The sequence below is a fragment of the Ursus maritimus genome, unplaced genomic scaffold, assembly GCF_017311325.1.
Source record: "Ursus maritimus isolate PB19 unplaced genomic scaffold, ASM1731132v1 scaffold_5, whole genome shotgun sequence".
NCBI lineage: Eukaryota > Metazoa > Chordata > Mammalia > Carnivora > Ursidae > Ursus > Ursus maritimus.
The window spans coordinates 88,770,450-88,795,518 of NW_024426663.1; the positions used below are offsets into that span (position 1 = coordinate 88,770,450).

Sequence of the window (25,069 nt, forward strand, 5' to 3'; positions counted from 1 at the left end):
CACCTTCGCGGCGCGGGATGCTGTGGAAGGGGTCTCAGAGACCTGGCTCCACCCTGCGGCCCCACCTCGCCCCTCCACACCCGTAGGGCGCGGCATCGGTGGGAGGGGTCTCAGAGATACACGCCCCTTCCACTTCCGCCCCGCACCCCTAACCTCTGACTGTGAGGAAGGCGGACGTCACCACGTCCCCCGCCAGGAAGGTCACCCGGCAGCTGTCCTGCAACCGCAGGTTTTTGAGCAGGAGCGCGTGCCGCAGGCCGTTCTCGAAGTAGACGACCTCGGCGTTCCCGGAGGTGTGCACAGGCTCATCGTCCAGCAGCCAGGTGTGGGCGGCCACCTCGGGGCGCGACAGCTGGCACTCGAATAGCGCCTCGCCACCTTCCAGTGCGTCCACGTTCTCCAGGCCGCGCACCACGGTGTTCTTGGCTGCGGGGAAGGAGGCAGCTCAGGGCTCCCTGCGCAGTCCCATGGGAGAGCCTCCCCCTCATTACAAAGGGCCCGAGCGCTGAACAGAACATGGCCCAGTGGAGAGCAGCACACAGTGTCCACGAGGGGGGCCCTGCCCACTCCCATGCCACCACTGCTCTGGTGGCCTTTGCTCATGGCCAGGGAGGGGGGTTCTCCGCACCAGACAGGTGAGAAGCCTCACAGGTGTTCCCAAAGCTGCCTGACCCACAGGCAGGCTCAAACCCCCAATCCCCCACCCCTGACTGCAGCATGGGGCTCTGGAAATGCCCCCCTTTCTTCCCATCCCCAGCCAGAGCTATCAGCTATGCTGAGCTGCTCCCCTCACTCACACAGGCCAGACAGACCTCTGCCCTAATTCCCCACCCCTCTCTAATTCTCTTGTGCACACAGGACACCAATCTTAATAAGTGGACACAGGTGTAAGCCCTGAGCTCAGGACTGGGCATGCCTGGCCCCAATTCCAGCTCAGTGCCTGGCCGCACTGGCTTGCCACCTGCCACGGCCCATTCCCACGACACAGCACCTGTTCAGCAGGTGATGCCAGTAGGAACAGTCTGAGTGGGCTTCCAGGAGGAGAAGGAATCTCTGAATGGGCATGACTGAGCTGGGCAGGAGGAGTGACAAGAGGGGACACCAAGATGGGAAGGAAGGAGGGATTCGTGAGGGGCAGCAGGGACATGGCCAGCAGAGTAAGGATTGCAAGGCACCAGGTGGGGTCCTGGGAGTGCGGTGCATGTCAGGCCAGAAAGGAGCACCAGGTGAGCCAGGGCTGGCCTGGATGCTGGGAAGTGTGTGACATGACTTCAGGAAGCCACTACAGACACTGACCTTAGGGGTGGGGGTGGGGCAGCCAGGCGCACAGCCCCAACTGCTCTGTGGGATATGCACCCGAATGAAACCTGTTCACAGCTCATGGTCCATCCCAGCTTGTCCACAGAGTCCACGTGCCTTGCAGGCAAGGGTGTTCACTCTGGACAAGGAGACCCAGCGGGGGAAAGGGGCATGGCAGAGTACCTAGAGGACCTGTCCAATCCCTCTTCTGGCCACCTTCCCGGCTCTGGGCTGCTCACAGCACCACAGACCAGACAGCCCCACATCCCAGCCCACCTCCTCCCCACATCAGAACCAACGGACCAACGGGGGCTTAGAAGTGCATGCACAACTCCACTGTGCTCAGATGGCCAGGCGGGGACTGCTCTTCATCATGAGGAGAGGAGCAGAGGGACGAAGGCGAAGGCCAAGCCTGCCGTCACTGGTGGCGCTCATCACCCTTGGTTCCCATCCCAGATACCCCTGCTGCTTTGTTTTGATAAAATCCCAGATTTCAAAGCCCCAGAGTGCTCGCCTGCCCTCTCCTGCTTCTCAGGGCTCCCTTGTCCATGCTACCCTGCCCAGATAGATGCCCTCAGGCCTCAACCCCACTCCCACCTCCCTCAGGCCTGGGCTCACAGGCAGCAGCTATCACACCTTCCTCAGCCCCCACGGGGATGGCCCCCAGAACAGAGGGATTGCTGTCTATTCTGAGCTGTGCCCCCAGTGACCCAAAAAAAAAGTTTTAAGAACTTAGTTATTTCAAGAGTGAAGGGATGGGTTCACCATCCGGCAGGTGGCCCCCTGACCACTGCCTCCAGCCTCCAGCTCACTCACCACTGGGAGGGGTTCAGATTTTCCCAAATAGGAAGTGGCAGCAGCCAAGAGATGCTCCTCCCCGACAGGGGCTGTAGTCAAATGCCGCCCCCCCCCCCACTCCTGGTTCCCAGAGAGTGTCCTTGCTGTGCTGTGGACCAGGACACAAGACTCCAGTGCCCTCTGGGTGGCTGGTCTGGACAGGAGCATAGCTAAGATCTCGGGACCCAAGGAGCTCAGCCCAGCACCTGTCCTGTCAGGCTGCTCTGGGAGGAGTGGGGGTCTGCCTGCTGGACCCTGTCTTTCTGGCATGGTCACAAGGCGTTGGCTGTCACTGCCTGCCTCTGCACCATTCAGGATGGCCCCAGCCACGCCGGAGCCGTGCAAGGCCTCACCTTGCACGTGCAGCAGGGCCGCCACGCGGGTGCCTGCAGCCTCACAAGAATAGATGCCACTGTCGCAAGGCAAGGCCGGCCTGAAGGACAGCCTGGCCACGGTCCAGTCCTGCTCTATGATGACGCGGCGCCCGTCGGCGCGCACCTCCTGCTCGTCCATCTTCCACGTGGCCTGCACGGGCCGCGAGTACTGGCAGAGGAGCTCGGCCGGGCCACCCTCCTCCACCACCAGGTCCTGCATGGCACTGACCACCTCCACCGTGGGATCTGTCGGCCGACACCCCGGTCACGCGTCAGCTGGAGCAGCGCAGCTGCACCCCACCCGCCCTCTGCTCTCAGTCCTCACCCCGCTGTCTCCTAAGCCCCTGCCTCCCTCCCCACCCCCTGGCCCAGGGCATACTTTGCCTCAGCATGGACACAACACCTGTCCTCAAAGCCCCCAGGCCCTGCTCGGGGTCTATGCACTCTGCTGAACACACGGCACCCCTAGCCCAGCTTGTCCCTTCTCCAGGGGCCTCACCAACCTCCTTGGGGGTCCCCATCCCATCTTAGCCTGCTGAAACCCTGCTCACCAAATGAGTCGCCCCTGGGATGTGGGTGAATGTCCACACTAATTCTGTAGAAACACCGAGGGGATCAGAGCGAGAGTACCAGGAGAAGCCCTGCTGGCCGGCCATCCCAGGACTACCTGACACCCCCACTGGTGTCCCTCCCCAGAGGCCAGCTCTTTCCCAGAAGGGCACAAGACCTCAACTGAGCCCGCAGCAAGGGAAGCAGCTGCGAGCCGGGACGGTGCAGGCTCAGCCCGGGGCCAGGAAGGGGGCTCTCACCTCCCGGCTGCCCACAGGTGCTCCACAGAGTGGTGGCCCAGGGAGGAAGCAGTGCCTGGGCACAACAGGTGGGTGGGGGTAGGGTTGCCTCACAGCTTCACCACTCCCCAGCCCGGCCTTCTCTTCCACAAATCAGGGTAGCAGACCTCTCACCGTGCCTGCCCAGATCATGTCCTAGGGCCAGCCCCAGACCCACCACCCAGGAAGCCCACAGCAAGCGTGCGGAGTCAGCAGGTGCAGAAGCGCCAGCTTGGGGCAGGGTCCCATCGGCCAATACCTTTGACCAACAACTTGGCCGTGGAGACCAGGGGCCCTGCGCGGTAGGTGATGGTGCCTGAGTCAGCAACCCCCAGGCCCGAGAGTGTGAGGGAGTGGAAGGTCCCGTCGCGCACGGAGATGGCGCTCTGGGGGCCATCCTGCAGCAGGGTGCCATCCAGCCACCAGCGGGCCTCCAGCCCACCCGCACGGGACACCTCACAGGAGAATGTGGCCACCTCCCCCGCAAAGACGTCCACGTTCTGCAAGCCACGTACCAGGCATGGTGCCGCCTCTGTGCAAGAGGGCAAAAGGAGGGGGGCTGGGCACCCCGGGTCTGCGGGGCCAACCTGGGGTCTGAGTCTACAGTCCACCCAGGCCAGCTGGCCCACCTTGCTTGCAGAATGAGATACAGAGACCACCCACGGCAAGCCCATGGAGGGCCAGCGCAGCCCCCTGCACCCGACACCCCCACTGGAACATGTCCACTTTCACCAAAGGACACTGATGACCTGCCTCCATGCCCTTTTCAGAAGACACAACACACAAGCCCCACACTCCAAAACTGTGATCTTTGTGGGGTGGGTGTGGAGTGAGGAGGAGAAGCCATGGGGCCCAGTGCTCTGATACGGTGTGGGATCTCCCATGGGAAGTAAGCCGTCCATCCCTGGGAGTGTGGAAGCCGGTATTTCTCCCATCCCCAGAATTCCATTTGCGCAGATGTGCCCTAAGATTCCTGGGCCCTAATGCCGCATATCACATGGTGGGGCCTGAACCCAGAGCCTTCCCACTGCTCTGTACCCCTGTACCGACCTTGGCTGGCCCCTCCCCCAGAAGGCCCTCCATGCCCTTCCTGGGGGTGCACCATTGACACCCTAGCCCCCACCTGCCTTTCCACCCTCTCCCAAAAGTGCACACCTGACTGCATCCCCACCCTACCCCATCAGCTCCCCATTTCCATCTCCAGCAGAGTTCCCAAGTTCATCCATATGCCACCTACCAGGACACCCATTCGCACACCCCCATGCTCATGGCCCTCCCCACAAGGCCATCACCAGCACACTCCAACTGGGGACACCCGGCCAAGAGGGGCCAAGGCCCAACCCAGTCCCATGCTGCCCACCCTGAGGAACACACAAGGCCTTTCCTGGACCCACTCTACTCAGGACAACCAGGATACTACCCCTCTCCCATCACTCCACTTGAGGGCACTAATCTTGGAGCCTTTCCCAGCCCCACAGTTCACAGAGCTGACTGTCTGTCCACCCTCTGAAGATCTGATGGGAGGGGAGGGTACGTGAGATTTAGGATACACTCCGTCTCTATGTCCAACTCCCACAACAGACTGGGCACTCCCTGAGGGCAGAGCTGCATCTGTCCCCTTTTTAAGTAGATGGTAAGATAGATGGTGGGTGGATGGTTGGGCGCATGGATGGATGGTGGTTGGACAGATGGATGGCAAATGAACAGATGGATGGATGGATGGATGGATGGATGGATGGACAGATGGTGGATGGGTGGATGAATGGATGGATGGATGGATGGATGGACAGATGGTGGATGGGTGGATGAATGGATGGATGGATGGATGGATGGATGGATGGACAGATGGTGGATGCATGGATGAGCAGACGGATGGATGGTGGATGGATGGATGATGGATGGATGAGCAGTAGATGGATGGTGGATGGATGGATGGGTGGTGAATGGATGGTGGCTGGGTGGATAGATGGTGGATGGATGGTGGATGGGTGGATGAACAGATGGATGGGTGGATGGTGGATGGTGATCAGACAGGTGGGTGGTAGGTGGATGAGTGAATGGATGATGGATGGATAGATGGATCAGGTGGGTGGATAAATGGTAGATGGGTACATGGTGGATAGATGGATGAACAGGTAAGTGGATAGACAGAAAGATGGGTGGTAAATGGACGAGTAGTTGGATGTGTAAATGAATCATGGCTAGTGGGTGGGTGGTCAGACGCATGGGACCAGCTTGAAAACCAGGAGTACGAGAGCACAGGAGAAGCTCTCCTGGTCAGGCACTCAGAGATGACCAGCTTTGGGGACAAAGTATAACCCAAGTTGAAAGTCTTCGGATCCTGCCTAGAGGCCTGGGGCCTCGAATGTTCTTGTCTAAACAGACACACATCACAGCTGTGCCTGTATCAGCACTGGGAAATCTGCTGGATGCACAGCTGTGTATCCATGTAGACATGAGCACATGGACCAGTGTCACAAGAGTCGCTGTATGGAGGGTGGAAATTCCAAAGGCCCTGCCTCCACCGCAGGGCCCAGGCCCACAGCAGCCTCCCCACCTCCCTCCTGTGGACAGCACTCATCCCATACTGATATCCCACACACACCAGAATGTCTCAAGCTGACCTGACTTGGTCCATCTTGTTGGGCTTTGTGGTCTGTGGCTTAAGCCACCAAGGGGTGGAAAACTGCCACCCCAAGGCAAGATCACCTCTGGAAGTCTTGTGTTTCTGGTCACACCATCCCCAAACAGCTCCCTGAGTAGGGAAATACAGACACCCATAGGCAAGGGGCTGGTTAGGGGAGGGGGCTGCCCACCTGTGACCTTTAACTGGGCCTCCGAGCTACACGAGCCCACTTGGAAACTGATGGTTCCAGCATCCTCCAGGGTCACCTGAAGGAGAGAGGGGGTCTCAGCCTGGCAGCCCTGCTTCCACCATCTCTGCAGGCCCCCAGTCCAGTCCAGCTGGAGTTGGGATCTTCCTTCACCCACACCCCTGGGAGCACTGTGGCTGGGGCAGGTCCCAGGGAACCCACCTTGTGCAAAGTGAGGAGGTGGAGCGTGCCGTGTTCCACAGTGATGTCATTCATCTCATTGGCCTGCAGGGGCACCCCTCCCAGGGCCCAGCGGGCCTCCTGCCCAGAGGCCCTGGACAGCTGGCACCGGAAGTGGGCGTCCTGGCCCTCGTTGAGCTGCAGATCCTGCAGGGGCTCCAGAATGGTCACCTCAGGGACTGCACAGCGGGAGACACAGCATCGGCCTCCAGGACAGGAGTGCCTCCCGGTGGCCAGGGTCCACCCCAGCACCCCACCCCAACTCCTGAAGACAAGCACGTGAGGCACCACTCCACCATATCTTGGCCATCCCAGAACCGCCCATTCACAGGGCCACCTCCCCACCAGTTCCCCACCCCCCACAGGGATCTGTGTCTGGCCCACAGACGCCCGAACCTTCCAGCCCAGAGTGCAGTGAGCCTGCCCGGCCCCACTACCTCGGACAGTGAGCTGCGCGGAGGACGTGTGGACGCCCACGTGGAAGGAGACGGTGCCCGCATCCTCAGGTGTCACGCCCTTCAGCTGGAGCGTGTGGGTGCAGCCGTCCCGCACAGACACCTCTGTCACCTCGTTGCTCTGCAGGGGCAGGCCCTGGAGGCGCCACTCCACATCCGTGACCCCATCCCGCGACACCTCACAGGTGAACTCCACGTCCCCATCGACCTGCACCTCGGCATCCACCAGCCCCCGCACGATGGTCACCTCTGGCTCTGGGGTATAGGTGAGGAGGTCCCTTTACCAGCCAGGCCAGAGCACCCAAGCCAACTGCCCACTCCTCCTCCTCCAAGAAGCCTTCCTGAACACCCTCACACTCTGCTCTTGGCACAGTCTCTATGTGCCCCACACATTTGTCACCATGACACTCAACTCCTAGACTGGGCTGGGGGCGCCTCTGTTTGGAAGGAACGTGAGCACCTGTGGGGTGCAGGGCAGCTTCTGTCCATCCTCACCCCATGGCCAGCCCTGCCCTGGCCAGGACATCAGGGAGGGAAGCCCTTTAAGACAGGCCCTGCTCCATGAGGATGACCCAGCCAGGCTGCCCACCTGTGGGCTGGGGTGGGATGCAGGGCAGTGTTCGGGTGGAGGGTTGCAGCATGTTTCCCCCCATGAACACTCCTCTCTAGAAGCACCTGCACCAGAGTGCAGCAGAAAAAAGAGAGAGCCTATAACCCCAGAGCCCCCAGAGCAACGCCCAGACAAGTGCTTGGCCTTAATGGGAGCTGGGCCAGACCAGGTGCACCCCCAGGGCAGCCACAGGGGCAAGGGTGTGGCAGGGAGGGCTCACCTTTGACCATGACAGAGGCCACGGTTTTCTGACCACCGGCCACACAGACATACTCGCCCGTGTCCTTGGCCTCCAGCCCGTGGATCAGTAGCTCACATGTGGCCCCCAGGCGCCTTATCTCGTATTTGGGGCTCCCGTGCAGCTCCACACCCTCCTTGAGCCACTGCACTGGGACACCGGTCTCTGCCTCGCTCAGCTGGCAACGCAGCCGGGCCACGCTGCCCACCTCCTGCTCCGTGCTCTGCAGCTCCTCCTGGAATGTGGGCCTAGGGGCTGGGGGACCAGGGAGGGGTGCTTAGGGCTGCTGAGCGAGGCACCGGCCCCTCGGGGATTGAGGGCCCCAGAGACAGCAAGGGGCTGCTGGGCAGCTCACATCGGACAGAGAGGCTGGCAGTGCTCTGTGTGTCTCCCGCGTCACAGGTATAGTGGCCGGAGTCCTCCTGCTCCACATCACGCACCAGCAGCTCGGCGGCCCTTCCCTCCTGCACCATCTGGTACTTGGCACAAGGGAAAAGCTGCAGGGAACCCTTGCGCCACTCCACGCTGGCACTCTCACGGCTCAGCTCGCAGCACAGGCGTGCCGTGGAGCCCTCATCCACCTCCTGGGCCTGCAGCTCCCTGAGGAACCGCACAGGTGCAGCTATGGGGAAGCAGGAGAGCGTGATGCCAGGGGCAGGAACCATTAGGGAGAGCAGGGGGCAACAGCAGGAGCCCAGCTATCGGGCACAGGGAGACGGGGGGGGGGGGGGTGTAACTGTGTGGGTCGGGGAGATAGTGGGGGCAGGGCCCAGGGTGCCTACAGGGGTGCTGGGGAGAACCGCCAGAGAGCAGCTATAAAATAGAGGAGGCACCACAGGCACTCAGCTGAGGTTTTCAGGGCGATGGGACTGAGGGCTGGGGCACAAACTAAGGGCTTCAGAGGGGAGGGGGGTGGGGCGATGGGCTAGCCCGGTGGTGGGTATTAAGGAGGGCACGTATTGCATGGAGCACTGGGTGTTATATGCAAACAATGAATCATGGAACACTACATCAAAAACTAAGGATGTACTGTATTGTGGCTAACATAACATAATAAAAAATTAAAATAAAAAAATAAATTAAAAAAAAAGGAGCTGGGGCATAGCTACAGAGTGGGAGGGGCGAGCTTCTAAGGGTCTGGGGGTGAGAACCACCGGAGCAAGACTATGGGGATGCAGAGGCGTGGCTACAAAGTGCAGAGGGGAGCCGCAGGGGCGAGGCTATGGGTGCAGGGGAGACCCGCGGGGGCGTGGCTACAAAGTGCAGAGGGAACCACAGGGACAAAGCTACAGCTAGGGAGTGCAGGAGGGGAGCCTCAGGGCCGTGGCTATGTGGTGCAGGGGAGACCCGCAGGGGCATGACAGTGAAGGGAAGCACAGGGGTGAGGCTGTCGGTGCTGGGGTTAACTCCAGGGTCTCAGCTACCAGCGTGGGGATAGTGAGGGCTGAACTTCCTGCCAGGCCTGACATGCCCACAGAGCCCATGTCCCGCATGGGATGCCCGGGGTGGCGCAGCAGCCCTGAGGTGCAGCCCAAAGCACAGGGGACCTGCACATGGGACAGCTCTTGCCTTAGGGCCCACCTGAAATGGTGAGGGTGGCACTGGTGGCCTGGGGTCCACAGGCACATGTGTATTCTCCCGAGTCCTCCCTGCGCAGGTCCCGCAGCACAAGCTCCGCCATGCGGCCCCGCTGCCGAGGCTCCCTGCGCTCGTCAGCCTGCAGCTCCAGACCGCCCTTGCTCCAGACCACGGCGGCATTGGGCTGAGAGAGCTCACACCGCAGGGTGACCGAGGCACCCTCCTCAGCCTGCAGGCTCTGGAGCGGCTCCCTGAATACAACCTGTGGGGCTGAAGGGTAGGTGGGGGCACAAGGGACACAGGATCAGCCCCATGATCCCGACACACAGCTGGACACACTGAAGATAGAAAAGCTCGGCGGATTGGGGTGAGGTGGGAGAGAGACATGAGGTGGGAATTCTGTCCCTACCACCAGGACAGGCCCCATGAGGTCATGAGGATGGAGGTCAATAGCCAGACAAAGAACACTGGACAGGCGAGTAGACAGAGGACAGAGGAGGGGAGTGCGTCTGAGAGCCAGTGAAGATGCAGAGACACAGAGACAAGGACACGCACCCCTGTACTCCATGTGGCCACACATGGTCTTTACCCATGACAGTGAGCTTGGCTGATGTCCTCTCCTGCCCACACACACACAAGTACTCCCCAGCATCCGCCATGGCCAGGCCACGGATCTCCAGCTCACACACAGCCCTGTCCTGCCTCAGGCTGACTATGTCCCCAGCTCTAAGTGTCTCGGGGCCCTTCCTCCACTCCACGGAGGCTGCCTTGCTCAACTCACATAACAGCATGACTGTGGCACCTTCTGTGGCCTCCTCATTCCTTAGACTTTTTGTGAACTTGGCAGGCAGGGCTGGGGAGGGTCAAGGTGACACAGAGAACATCAGACTGTCTTGGAGATACATTGTCCAGGATGGGAACACCCACAATAATCACAAACAGTAAAGGGTCACAGTGTGAAGGACCTAATGAACACACAGATAGGGAGGAAGACAAGTACCCCAGGAGGAATAGACAAGCCTAGAAATGACATCAGGACAAATACAGAATAAGGACATGGAGGCTGGGAGAGACCAGGGGAAGGCCAGTGGCAAGACACAGACACCCACGATCCTACTAGAGAGAAAGTGGGGACAGGGTGAGACTATGCAGACACCAAGTCACACATGGTCTTTACCCCTGATGGTCAGCGTGGCTGATGTCCTCTCCTGCCCGCACATGCATGAGTACTCCCCAGCATCTGCCACGACCAGGCCACGGATCTCCAGCTCACAGACGGTCCCTTCCTGCCTCAGGCTGACTCTGTCCCCGGCTCTGAGGATCTCTGGACCCTTTCTCCATTCCACGGGGGCTGCCTTGCTCAGCTCACACTGCAACGTGGCCGTGGCTCCTTCTGTGGCCTCTTCCTTCCTCAGGCCCTTGGTGAACTTGGCAGGCAGGGCTGGGGAGAGTCAGAAAGACACAGACACAATCACAGTCTCTGACCACATGGACAAGACACAAACATCACAGAAAAAACACAAACCCAAATGGACATGGACCACATGGTCGGTGTGCTGAGCACACACGGTGGGTTGTGGCTTCCCTCAGCCTGGCCTGTGCACAGTGTGGCCATGCCTCTTCAGTGGCTCCTCAGGCCTCATACTTGGTATGACTCTAGCCGACACGGCTGGGGAAAGCCAAGAAATAGGGAGAACAGTCGGCTGTCTGGGGGACTTGTGTCCAGGACGGGTACACACACAAGGATCAAACAACTACAAAGGGCCACGGCCTGAACGAGACACACATGCAGAGATGGTGAGGGAGGCAAATGGCCTTGCAGAAACAAAGGGCACAAAGCACTGGACACAAACATCAGGACATCTGCTGAATGAGGACACAGAACCCAGGACAGACACGAAACCACCGTTGGAAAGACACAGATGCCCACACGGTCCTCCAAAGAATAGGGGCGAACAGGGAGACGACAGGCACACACCGAGCCAGAGGCCCACATGGCCACAAATAGTCTTTACCCCTGATGGTCAGCGTGGCTGATGTCTTCTCCTGTCCACACACACACGAGTACTCCCCAGCATCTGCCACGGCCAGGCCATGGATCTCCAGCTCACACATGGCCCCGTCCTGCTTCAGGATGACTCTGTCCCCAGCTCTGAGGGTCTCAGACCCCTTCCTCCACTCCACGGGGGCCGCCTTGCTCAGCTCACAGTGCAGCGTGGCTGTGGCCCCTTCTGTGGCCTCCTCATTCTTCAGACCTTTTATGAACTTGGCAGGTAATGCTGGGGAGAGCCAAGAGTCAGGAAGACACCAGACTGTCTTGGGCAGTCTGTGTCCAGGAAGAGATATCCACAAGCACCACACAATCTGCAGAAGGCCACAGCATGAATGACTGAATGAAGCACAGGAGAGGTGGGAGACAAATGGCTCAGGAGGAACAGGTCAAGGCTGAACGTGAACATCAGGACAATACTGGACAAGGAAATGGTGGCCAGGAGACCCCAGGGGAACAACCAGAGAGACAGATGTTGACACAGTCTAACAGAGGGAAGGTGGTGATATAGTGACAATAGGCAGACACCAAGCAACAGGTCCACATGGCCACACATGGTCTTACCCCTGACAGTCAGCATGGCCGATGTCTTCTCCCGCCCGCACATGCACGAAGTACTATGCTTTTTTATGACCTTTTTAACTGGCAGGATGAGAGCTGAGAATGCAGGTAGTCAAGCTGCATTCTCCTCCGATCCCGAACTGGCACAGCAGATCCATGGCAAGATGAAGATGCAAGATTCTCTCACTCTCAAAAATGTCAAGGTTTAGTCACTGATTGTGGACTCCGAGGAGAGATTCAAAACAATTCAAAAGTAAAATTGTTAGTCTGGGAGGGAAAAGGAGCTTTAAAAATAAAAAAGTAAATATTAGGTTATTTGGTGTGAGGAAATGTTTAAGTTACAACTTATATAGATTGATGAGAAATGGAAACAATCGAAAAATACACACAAGGAATTACTATTATAACTGGATCTTAAGATATTAGAGTAAACCACTCTAGGCAGGGATGAGATCCCGTGGGAATAATCATGCTGATAAAGTGAAGGTGAAGAAATGAGGAAGTTAAGAAAAAATCAAGTGTCCAATAATTAAGTAAAAATTTTGAAGGACGTTCCTGTGGGAGGTGTAAAGTAGAAAGGCAAACAATAAACTGAAATTGTCAAGATGGATGACAGTCATAGACACCGGTCGCAAATAACACTGAGGATAGAGAGAAGAGAGTACAATGCATATAAGGTGTTCATTATAGTAAAAGGTTATTTATATACAAATAATGTGACAAAACAAGTCTCAATACACCCTCTCTCTTCCTATTGCAATAAGTAAGCACAAAGGTACAAGCTGAATCTCCTACAAAGGGATATGATTGTATCAGGAAAATTTTGATTAAGATTAGATTTTGGTTACAGCATGGTGAGAGGCATGGATGCACTCATGGGAATTACAGGCTATTTCATGACTTTCCAGATCCACACAGTACAACTGACCAGGCCCTCAGAGCACAGTAAAGAAGCCATAACCTCTTTTGCACCACCTTATTCCTTCCTTCATTCTAAATATTCCTTAAGAACACTTTACCAGGTACGTGAATATGTAACAGTGATCAAAACAGAGATGGTTCTAGTTCTCAGTAGCCTGGCCTGCCTTCGCTTATAAACATATAAAAGTCTGGATGATATTTTTATAGCATCAACTAATCAGTCTCTCATTTATAAATTAGGAAACTAAGGTACAAATAATTAGCATCAGAGTCACAGCGCCAGAAGCCAGGTTTCTGGGCTACTAGCCCAGAGCTTGTAGGATTAAGTTATGTCAATCACTAGCACGGCACCAAGCTTTTGAAGCCATGCTAAGGAAAAAAAAAAGTGTTGTCTGCATAATTCTAAGACACCTTCTTTACATTTATTGCTTTATGATCGCCTCCCAAGCTCTGCTTTCCCCTATATGCCATCTCATTTGGAAAAGGAAAGAGTGGACTCACTGGAGATTTCCCTATTCTTTTTCAATTCTTTTCCTATAGTGAAAAATTATCACTCAATGGATGGGAAACATAGAAAAGCAGGTAAAGCAAGTTAAGAATCTGACAAATTCTGGGCATTCTTTAATTCCTCTATAGTACCTAACATAGTGTCTTTTGAAGAACAGGTGGTAACCAATAAGAGTTAATGATATCTTAAATTACAAACGTCCTTTCTTCAGTAATACGGTAATTGTAAATTAAAATATGAAAATGCTAAAAACTTAGTTCATGAAAAAAATTATAGTAATAGGTTTTTTAAGTTTTACATTAAAGAATTGTTTTGTGACTTTTAGGTTTCATATAAATATTTAAGGCCCATATGGTGCATATGCAGTATGTGTGTCTTGAATCCCACGCTATTGAATTAATATATCAGCATAGCACATGCTGACATTTCGATGTAGTTTGGGGTACACACTGTTCCCGACTTTTCCTGTCATAGGGCAGCTGTTAAGAAGCAACGGTAAACCATGTAGACGTGTTCTACGCCTATATCCGGCCAGGGAAAATAATTTACAAACTAAAAACTGATGTCTAGAAAAAGAGACAGTCTCATTCAAGTCCCTTTACAGACAGAGTAGCAGCACATACAAATATGGTCTTTAATGATGAGGGGCAGACCTGGCTAAGGCCAGATCTCTGCAAATGCCATTAAGTAGCTAAATGCCAGGACAGCACAGTATTCCTACAGGGACCCAGAAAGAAGATGGCTAATTAAGCCCCAAAGGCAGGTAGAAGGAACCACAACCTCTGCCCCTTATACACACTCACACATTCACACACACCATGTTTGACCCTCTCATCTACCCGATACATACAGAATTCCCTCTCCAACAACCATGCAGAAGCTAGAACTCCAGTAGTTTTCCTCTATGCTTTATCTGTAGACATAGATACCCACAATAAAACATACTTCCACAACAAAGAAACTCGCCATTATGTTTAACTGCACAGAAGCTGGGCAACTGCTCACATTGATCATTTTAATGATAATTGAAAGAGAAGGATATGGTTGAGTCTACAGTTTGAGTGCCTCTTCCTGGTTGATTGAAATAGATTATAGTTCTATCCCTAGAATCTTTCTGTGAAAGAACACGGGTACAGAATCCTCCTTCTTGTTCTTGGCAGTTAATTTTCATTCTCTGCCTGAAGAAAATCTCCTTTTTCATCCTTCAAGATCTCTCAAATACACCCTGTTCAATGAAGTTTTCTCTTAAAGCCACTAGGAAGAATTTCTTCTATAACTGTGCTAGTAAATAGTACTTTTACCTCCATGACACTAAAGCACTTCTGACTTTACATAATAGTTTCTGTGTGTTTCTATTCAGTTAGTCATGACTGCTTCTACACTTTCAAAGTACCTTCTATATATATGTAAATATTATATAACCCACTGCACTGTCTGATTGATCTGCTTACCCATCTGTCTCTTACCCTCCGTTCTCCATCTCCCCTCATAGGTGATCTTCTTGAGATCAGGACAGAGACTGCAGCCAATTTATCTTGTGCAGCTTGCTATTTGGTCAGCAAACCTTTCAAGAGGCGCCAATGTCATCACTGTCCCGCTGTAGGAAGGACAGTCACAATGGCCCTGGCCTTTGTTCAGCCTTATCTCTGATTTCTCAAGCTAACCAGTCCTAGATCAAACTTCAATATCTATTGCCTTTGTTCTTTTTCCTGTTGTCTTTGGAGGGAAATGTCTCTTTACTTCATGGTATGGAACAGAATCTATAACCACTTTTAAGTATCATCCTTCAGGACTCCTTTTTTTCTTTTTAAGATTTATTTAGTTAGTTAGTTAGTTATTTTAGAAAGGGAGCACAAGTGGGAGGGGCCTAGACAGGGGGTAGAGAACTCGCCAAGCAGACTCTCACGGAGTATGGAGCCTGGGAGTGGAGGGCTCACTGTCATGACCAGTTCACAAAACAGAGCTCTGCTTGGCAGTCCAACAGCAGCTGACTTTGCCACTCAGGCGCCCCCTTCATATCTCCCCTTCTTAAGCATCATAATTGACGCAAGTGTTTTTCTGACTTGGGGCCACACTCTCCTGACCAACCAGTGTTCTTTGTTGGAGATGTTGATGGTATCTTGTGTCCTCGCTGTTCTAAACCAAAAACCCAGCCTCCAAAGTCGTTTCTTGCAAATCCAAGGTCCTCTGGTGAGGCGCATGCTTTTGCTTCCTGTCTTTCCCTTGTCTCCTTAATCAACCACAGGACTCATGATCTATAGTTCACTTCCTCACTCTTTCTGCTCTCAACTCTTTTTATCATTACCTCAAACTTCTGCTCTAAGAGTCAATGAGCATTTCACAACTTGATCCCACTTACTCTTTTTAGAGAGGCACCTTTTGCTCACCTCCAGGAGAATGTTCTCCTTCCTCTCACAATAGCCTCATTCATGGACTTATAAATGTAAATTTTTGTGTTAGGAAAAATATCTCTGCTTCCTTTTAAGCATTTTAAAAATGCTTGTGACCTCGGCATTGACCACTCTGCATTCTTTCTGTGATCCTTGTCATGGTAGAAAACAGTGGGGACTTTTCGGTGTCAAAGAAATCCAATTGACCAACTATCATGCTGTGGCTGAAGTCATGATTATATGACAAGGCTTCTTTGGTGCTAATCTGTCAAATGGCAGAACTATTTATAGTAAAAGTTGTCCCACCTCTGGGTTATTGATGGAATACTAATTTGTGTCCATAGGGAAGTCCAACTAAGTAAAGTTATGATGCATTTAAAAATCAGTTTCATCATAGTGATCTCTTTGGTGCCATCACCATCAGTTTCATCATAGTGACCTCCAAAGCCAACACCCCTGGTATAAATTTTTATCAAGCACTAAGCTTTCTCTTTCATTTTTATAAAAATCATCTTGCGGCCATGAAGAGATAATTTGGACCACTTATAAAAATACAGAAAAACCCCAGAAAGCCCTAGAATAAGCTATTTGGTATTTGAATCGTCCAGCTTTCCCCATCTCAAGACATTGCTATGTCTCTGGTAATAAGTGCCTTTAAGTTATCACTTGCTGAAAGCAAAGGTTTAATCGTTCACAAAAGATGGTAGTCAAATGAAAGCTATTTAATGACCAGAAAACAGATTACTTTTCTTGGAGCTGTAAATCTCTGCCATCTCGATTTGAGAGACTTGTTTTTGAAAAGATAGCCACAAATCTGCTTACAAGCTCACAGTGCTTTGCCACCCCACCATGGACACACACACACAAAAAAAAAAAACACCATTGGTTCTATAAATCAATAAAATGAATACTGCAAAGTTAATAAAATTAGAATGATGACAAAGGTCACATTCTGGTTCTCCAACTCTTTGTTTGATTCTACCATATTTGCCACCAAACTCAATAGTTTCCGCCAAGTAGCACTATGGGAAAGATAACTAAAGAGATTCCTTACCAAAGGAAGAACTTTTAGCATCTTGAGTCTTGTTGGGGGTACTTCCAAGAGAAAAGATTCTGCGAATATTATCGCCTAAAATGCATCTCTTCAAAGTGTTTTTATAAATTACACATACTCCCTGCCCACCTCTAATAATTTATTTGTTGTATGAAGTAAACTCTGGACAGATATTTTCAAAAACCCCTCTCCCTGCTAAAGCCTCTCATCATTCATTTATTCACTCACTATCAGTATTCATTAACAGTTTTCAGTTAACTGTACTTGAACTTAAAAAGTTTTCTACGCTACCAGATAATAAGCTAAAGCTGTGGATACAATGAAGAATAAGAAAAACACTCTTCCTATCTTCTAATAGGGGCAATAACATCACCTTACAATAGAGTGCTGGGATTCAGTGCATACAGGGCCTGGGCAATTGGGAGATAACTGAGAAAAACCTTCTAACATTTCCACTGAAATCTGAAGAATGAACACAAAGTGGTCAAGTGAAGAGGAGAGTTGAGAGATGAAACTGAGGTGAAAAGAAACAAGAATTTTTAACTTATGCTAAGGTGTTTAAACTTTACAATAGAAGCATTGGGAAGTCACTGGAGGACTGGGGGTAGGGAGAAATGTAGTAAAAAATATTCTACACATTTTTGTTGTGTTTTCTGATTTTGTTGTAATAAAAAAAGATGTAAGGAGTATATTTAATTTGTAATTAATAAAGTAAGAGAAAGAAAAAAAAAAGATAATAGCAAAAAGTAAAGCTGAGCCAGAAATGAGATTGGTATTTTTTTAAGTGTATTGTTATAGTCTTACTAGAGATAGACCAAAATTTAGCTCTCTAAACTTATTAGAAATCAACTAAAAGGGGGAAATTTCATTAATTCTTTTATAATATACAAGGTCCGCTTTAGAGTAAGAAGTCCAGAATGGCTGGAAAGCAATGAGTGAGGAGAAGAAAGAAGAAAGGAACGAGAACAGACAGGAGGTAGGTAGATCATGTAGGGCCTTGTGGGTCATTGCAAGGACTCTGGATTTTATTCTGATTTATTCAGAATGCTTTGTGTGATTTTTTTGAGCAGTGGGGCCAAGTGATTCTGGATTTACATTTTAATAGCTCACTCTGGCAGTTCTGTGAGGATGGGCTATGGTTGGGGGACCAGGAGGGTCAAGAGCAAAGAGGGAGACCAGTTTGAAAGCTATCGCAGTAGGTCATGAGGGAAGTGATGGAAGGCTCAGCCGTAAGACGGTAGTGATAAAGACAGAAAACATGACCAGACTTAGCAATATTTGAAGATAGAGCTGATAGGGTTTGCTGATGGATGGGTAGGTGGTGAGAGAGAAAAGGGAATCCAGAATGGCTCTGGAAGTTTTTCCCTTGAATGGGTGTATCATTTATGGAGATGGGGAAAACTGGGAAGATGGTGGTTTGGGGAGGGGAAAAAAAAGAGCTCTGGTTCAGACATGTTAAATTTGAGATACCTTTTTTTTTTTTTTCTTTCTGTTAGGTAAGTCACATCTCTAAAACGAGATGCCTTTTTGCACATTTTTGTCTATTAAAGAGGCTTATTAACAAAGACAATTCCTCTTTTTTCAAGGGATGTTAGGAAGCATGGCAAGGTGAAGGAATTTGGTAAGAAAGTTGAAGGAGTATCTTGATGCTAAAAGGCTCTGGCTCTCTCTCTTCTCCTAAGTATGAAAAGGCTCCTGAATGCCCTAGCCATTAGCTACATTTGCCAGAACAGGACAATCCCCTAAATCCCAGAGTGCTGGGTTTTTACAGATCTAAGCTTCTACAGGGCCTCTAATAAGGTTCCTTCTCTGTTGCCTTCCCTATTCATCTTCATTTAGGTCATTCTTAAAAAAATGTGTTTGCTACCTTACTTCCCACAGCCCTCCTATACCATCCTAGGCTAAGAACTGGAATATTTCCTTTTTGGAAACTGGATTCAGCTTTGGTTGGAGCTTCAGGTAACTTCAGCCCTAAAAACTTTAGGGCCTCCTATCAGAAAGGAGGATCAGACCTTTGAGAAATAATCCTGAAATAGTTATTTCTAGGCCCCGCCCAATTGTCACCCGACCAAATAGATTGCCTATCAGAAATTCTGCGGCGATGACCCAAGCCCTTTTCATGGATCAAAAATTACAGAGTTGGGTGGGTTTTTTTCTTTTTGTGAGACTCAAACAAGATAATGTATTAGAAAAATAATTTTAATGAACTGTGACATTATATCCCCTCACTAAACCCAGAATAGCTCAGGTTCCCAAATTCCTTTATTCCTTCAACAATCATGAACAATGTGCCAATCACTGACATGATTCAAAGAGGTTGTATTATGGAAAGCTCAGAAACCAACAGGAGAGATTCATAAAATATACTTGCTAAAAGAAGTATATATCAAAAGTGCACAGAAACTCAGGACGATGGGGCAGCTCCTCCTCCTGGGAAGGAGGTAAAAAAGAGGCAAGGTCTCCCAGAAGATGTCACAAGAGCTGTTGAAGAATTTAAAACATAGTGTGAAAGTTTGAGTGTTAGGAAACACTCTGTAGCAAGAAAAGGAATAGATTAGGAAACAATGAGAAGAGAGACTAGGAGGGGGCTACTACAACATTTCACCAGAAAAATGATGTCTAAACTAAACAATTATCCCAGAGAGAGAGAGCAGAAGATGGATTCTTGAGATATTTACATGGTAAAAATAAAAATTAAAAAAAAAAAAAAAACACACTTCCCCGCCTCATATTCCTGCCTTATTTACTTCTTTTTCAAGAATGGGAGGAACTATGGATGAGGAAGATCCTGGCTTAACGCGATCTTACACAGCTTTCAAGATGCAATTTTATAAATTCAATGCCTTAATTGGAGTTTTCTGTGGATATTTAGCCCTGCTTTCTTCCAATGCAAATCCATTTGCCGGTTATTGAATTTCTTCAAATGACATCAAGAGGAGGCTCCAAACAAGTCCAGCAGAAAAGAGTTCTTCCCTGGAAAAGAATGGCCAATAATACCATAATGTCAAAACTCTCCAGTAAAGATTTAGATGTGTTTCCTGGATGATTGCTTAAATGAGATATCATATGCAAACGGCAAACAGAGTGCCTGACAGAGGTATCAATAAATTCTAACTATTTTGCCATTAAGGCTTAGTCATCAACATTGGATCACAGGCTTTCTCTAGATGGTTAATTAATCATCAAGTATTTCAAGCAATATGTATTTATTGAATATGTGCACAGCTCTCGGTGGAGGCAAATACTCCCTTGCCATGTAGTTTGCCTGGAGTTGATGCCCATTCCACAGAAACACCATTGGAGAAAGATAGTAGCAAAACAATAGAAGCAATACATCTGTAGCCTGAAATCAAAGAGATTAGGTTGTAGCACTAGGGGGAGTATGATGTTAACCTAGTACCATTCCACATTTGAGAAACTGGTACCACTCATGCCTCATTAGTTGGTTAGAGGTGCAGCCAGGCCTAAGAAAAGGGGTTCCTGACTCCTTGTCCAGTGACTTTTAACACACCTACACATGAGGCCCATTCACTCCCGAAGGCCACCATGTGGTCTAACCTACTTCCCCTGCACAGATGGTATTGTAATGATAAGTTAATTCCTCCAAACATAAACAATTCTTTAAAAAGCGTTGGCAGATACAACCAATTCAACTAAACTCATGCTGCCATGCGTTGGACACAGCATACATATTAGCAACTAGAGATTAGCACTAGTTTGGATTCTTTTGTGATTTGGTGGTTTATTTTCCTAAATATATTTTTCTATATATCTCCCCTAAAAGGCAAAAAGAAATTGCATATATTTAATACATAAGCACGGCAAGGGCCGCTATCACACACACACACACACTCAAGGACATATGTGTAAATCTTAACCGTATAGGTGAAACCAGTAGAATTTTTGGTGTTTTCTACCAAGAGTTTCACTGTGATTTGCTAGCTTCAAAGCCAGCTTTAAGCTAGCCAAGAAACACACCGTGTTCTTGAGTCTGCTAGTACACATTTGAACAACCCAGATATTACAAGTGCGATACATTATATCTTGAAGATACATTGAGATACATTATATTCGAACACAGAACTCCGCATCTTCAGCATGTTCGAGTTTGTAGCCTTGAAACTTGAATTAAGAAAAGGGAATTTATTAGCAATGTTCAAACTCATTAATTAATTAGCATTCACTATCTCTTTTGCAAGTACAATTTTATCTTCATTTTTGGGATGAAGAAACTAAACAAATTCAAAGAGCTATACTGGCTCCCCTGAGATTTGACTCCAAATAAACTCAGGATTTAATGATTATTGGTTAGTATTTTGGCTCACTGACGTTACAGTACTATCCTGAATAATCCAAATGAGTATGTACTCTTATTGCTTTTTTCTATAGTAATCCTCAATCTTTGATTTAGAGCAGTACACAAAATAGTAACCTCATACTCAAAGGCATAACTTCCAACGTTATTTGCATTCTCGGAAGCAAATATTTATGTGTATCTCCAATGTTAATTTACTCCTAAAAACCACCATATGCTAATGTTAATATTCTATCTCTTATGTTTTCGTCATTGTTTACTTAGTTATTTTAATCACCAAAAATACGTAATTTAAAAAGTACTACTCTATCTTTTTTGGACTTTCCCCCGAGTTGTTAGCCCAATGAAAAAGAATTCTTACTTATAGTAGGGTTCTTGTTTTTCAGAAACAGTCTTTACATATGGCTAATAGCCATTTAAAGATTTTAACATTAAAATCTTGAAAAGAAAATTAATGTTTCAACAAAAACTATAAGAACGTGTAAGCACACCAATTTAACTTGAGGTTAAATTTTTTTTCTAGCAGCATTTATATTTTTTACCTTTCATACTTAATACTTTTTATCATTCCAAGATGTTCTGCCAATATTAATACCCTTAAGCTCCCACTAAAATAGGGATTATTACTCTCATGATAAGAAAACTGGAGGCAGAGAATTATCCTTTTAATATACCAAAAGTATAGTCGTATCGAGAAAACTCCATGCAATATAGGCATAATACTAACACATTTTTATATTTCTTCCCAGTATGGGCATTTTACTAACACACTTTATACTTCCTTCCTTTTGAGAACACCAAGAACAAATATCAAGCATTTAATAAGTGCAATAAGAAGTGCAATCAAGGGCTTGAAAGAGTTAATTCTGATACTAAATAATGCCTAACCTCAGTAAAAGACTAGCTCAAGCCCTCAAGTTTCAGATTCATAATTTAATTGGCTAGATTGTGTGCTAGGATATAGCCAGAATGGCAAAAAAACTTTCTTAAAATAAATATTAAAGAACTGCAAAAGAAAGAAAAAAATCTTCACGTCCTGTAAATAAATTTCTGAAAAGCAACAATGCTACTGCTTTTGCCAAATTTCCCCGTTCTCCACGATATAATGCAACATAAAAATACCTCAATCCATGTATACGCCTATGTATATGTATCAGTTCATTCCAAACCCTTCAGTTCACACACCCATGGGAATAAAAGGCAGCCTAAAATCAATGCCCCAGTGAAGGCACTGTAGGCAGACAGAACTGGTTTGAGTCAAAGAACAGACTGTGGGTTAGAGGTATAGAAGAGCATAAGGGGTTTGCCCCTATGACAGAAGTATAACATAACCACAGGGAGGACAGTAGGCAGGAAAGATCAGTCTGGGAAGATACATGGTGATTAAATATCACTCTGCCATGAATGATTATGAGGAAAATAAATCATGTGAGATATTTCTGGTTTTAAGGAACAGAATATAGATTCTAGAGAAAGCTTGAATTCTTAATCTGATTCCCAAATGTGTTATTGCAAGTGACCCCTGGTCAGTGATATAAATCTCTAAAGCTTCTGTTTTCTTCTCATATCTCTAAAAATGAATAAAAATTAATTTTTACCTTGAAGGGTTTTGGTGAGAATATATGTAATAACGTATGTAAAAGCCTGGTAGAACATTGGCCATACAGTAAAAACCCCTAAACCAAATGATAGTGCCTTTATTCTTCCCACGCTCTCTACTTCCTTCAAGATCAGGGGATGCAATGGACAGCCTCTCTTACAGCCCACCAACTCTACTGGCTCCCCAGGCATCCAGATTTTTGAGTCTCATTAATCTCTTGATCCATCTATAGAAGTACACTTCCAAACTAGAGACATTGTAAAAAGCTGTACAATTATTTGTCCTAGTTTGTTTGATGTTCTAAGAAGTCCTTTGATAACCATGTTTATATATGTCTGCATTCCAACTTTAAACTAAGGCCATTTCCATATCTCAACAACTATGCCTACCATCATCTGTCACCTCTCTCTCTCTTTCTCTCTCTCCTTACACATACACACACACACACACACACACACACACTTCAGAGGGGATGATATGCACCAAAAATGGAATTATCCAGAACGCGCAATCATTCTTTTTCTTTTCTCGATCCAGAAGAATTTCAAAAACCAGAAGAGTCCCTAAAAGTTTGAGACTGGCTTGGGTAGTCTCAGAGATATGCCTCAGATCAGTAACCTCAGACCACTTTTCTTGGAAGAGTGGAACACTCAGAAGAAAGCAACAGAAAAAAATTAAGTCCAGACATTTCACTTAAGCCCCCTCACCAGACTAGTTTTTAAGGCATAACCTCACAAAGCAAGTAAACCTATGGCAGAGTATCCATCTGTCCATGGGGCTGATTCAGTGCCACTGTGGTCTGAGAAGGCAGAAGGAGGGAAAAGGAGATGTGGAGAAGTGAAAAATAGAGGAAGCAGGGAGAAAAGGAAGAGAAAAGGAAAGCCTACTCATAAAGCACATTTTCTATAAAGATGTGGGACTATTAGATTGATGCTAGCAAACCCAGGTCCTCACCAAAGCATGAAATGGTATTAGTCTTACCACGAGAAACTGTGTCTTCTGCTTCTGAGGGCAAAGCTCCTTCACAAAAATCCCAGGGAACCTGTCATAGCAAACTTAGCAGCCTCCTTCTGAACCAGGCCCATTGCCCCAATCTTCAGTTCCTCCCAGCCGGTCCCAGAATGGCTTGTCCTGACTAGGTTCTGTGGTGACGATATGTACAAACAAAACCTGTTTATTTCTGGTCTCTCTGGGGATCACTGGAAACTACCTTGGGATAAAAGGCAGTTGAGATAGAGTGGGTCTCAGCTGGCTGGTTCTACAAAAGCCTTTCCCTTTCACAAGAAGCTGGAGTATCTGGAAAAACTCTTGGGATATCCATAATCTTCAGTTAACTGTGTCTTCAGAAAACTGGAGTCTGATTAAAGCTGGTTCAATATAGCGTAATTATTCATGTATTTTTTTTTCTTTCCGGTAGCAAAGACCTTTTCCCCTCTATGCTTTTTCCCTACAAAATATGTTCAAGTAAATGTTCTCATTTTTTAGGGTTTTAATTTTAAATATGATATCCATGCATCTGCAATGTACACGTAACTACTGGGAAATAAAACATTGTACACATACATAAAAACATAACATTATACTGCTGCAGACTAGCACAACTCCAAAGGGCCAACCTGACGTGAAAGCTGAGTCATTCTTCCTGCCTTTGATACCTCTGTCATCAGGGTATGAACAAAATGATTTTTACCAGAGCTTAGTTTCTATGGATCTCTTTAGCAATTCCTGAGTGGAGAGGCAGGAGAATGATGTAGAGAATGAAAAAGCTTCTTGAAAAATGGATCTTTTGCTGGCAGAAGGAGAGTGGTTCAGTATCATTAGCATTATTACAAACTCTACTTTGAGCCACAGACTCTGCTGCCCGCCCCCTCCCCTTTTCTACCACCCTTCCCCAGTAGTATTCTCCCACAAAGCAATAAAACATGTAAGGGGCACTACAGGAGTTCAAGGACCTCGAGCTACATTCTATTCCATAAAAACACAAAACTAAGCCAAACCAAGCCAAAAACACCTTAGTTCTTCTTGCCATGTAAACTTCAACACAGCTAACCTCCTATAGTATCTCGAAATACTCTTTTAATTGGAAAAGAAAAGCTTGCAGTACTTCTTTATCAACTGAATCTCTGATTACTGAAGTAAAAAAAAAAAAATCCAAATACAGGTTGGTGTTCACTCTGTATATTTTAATTTCTTATGGTATTTTTAAAAACTTCTCGCCTCATTAAAAAAAAACTACCGTGAAAAATGGACTGCTGAATAATTCAAAACTACACCATCCTCATAAACCATTGAAATTTCAAAGCATTTAAATACACACACACATATACTCCTTTGGAGACTTTTATGAAATTCTTCTAGAACACTCTGCTTTGTCACAAATGGTTATATAAGCAGATAGA

At 48.4% G+C, this 25,069-nt stretch overlaps 1 protein-coding gene across 1 annotated transcript in view; it reads right to left on the reverse strand.

Annotated features, from left to right (window-relative positions):
- LOC103678868 (obscurin) overlaps window positions 1–25,069 on the reverse strand; it is a 160,679-nt gene that overhangs the window by 30,896 nt on the left and 104,714 nt on the right. The window contains 8 exon segments of the mRNA XM_040622746.1: window positions 154–426; window positions 6,154–6,229; window positions 6,373–6,569; window positions 6,828–7,100; window positions 7,676–7,948; window positions 8,049–8,315; window positions 9,275–9,541; window positions 11,287–11,550. Of these exon segments, the coding sequence (XP_040478680.1) occupies window positions 154–426; window positions 6,154–6,229; window positions 6,373–6,569; window positions 6,828–7,100; window positions 7,676–7,948; window positions 8,049–8,315; window positions 9,275–9,541; window positions 11,287–11,550 (1,890 nt within the window).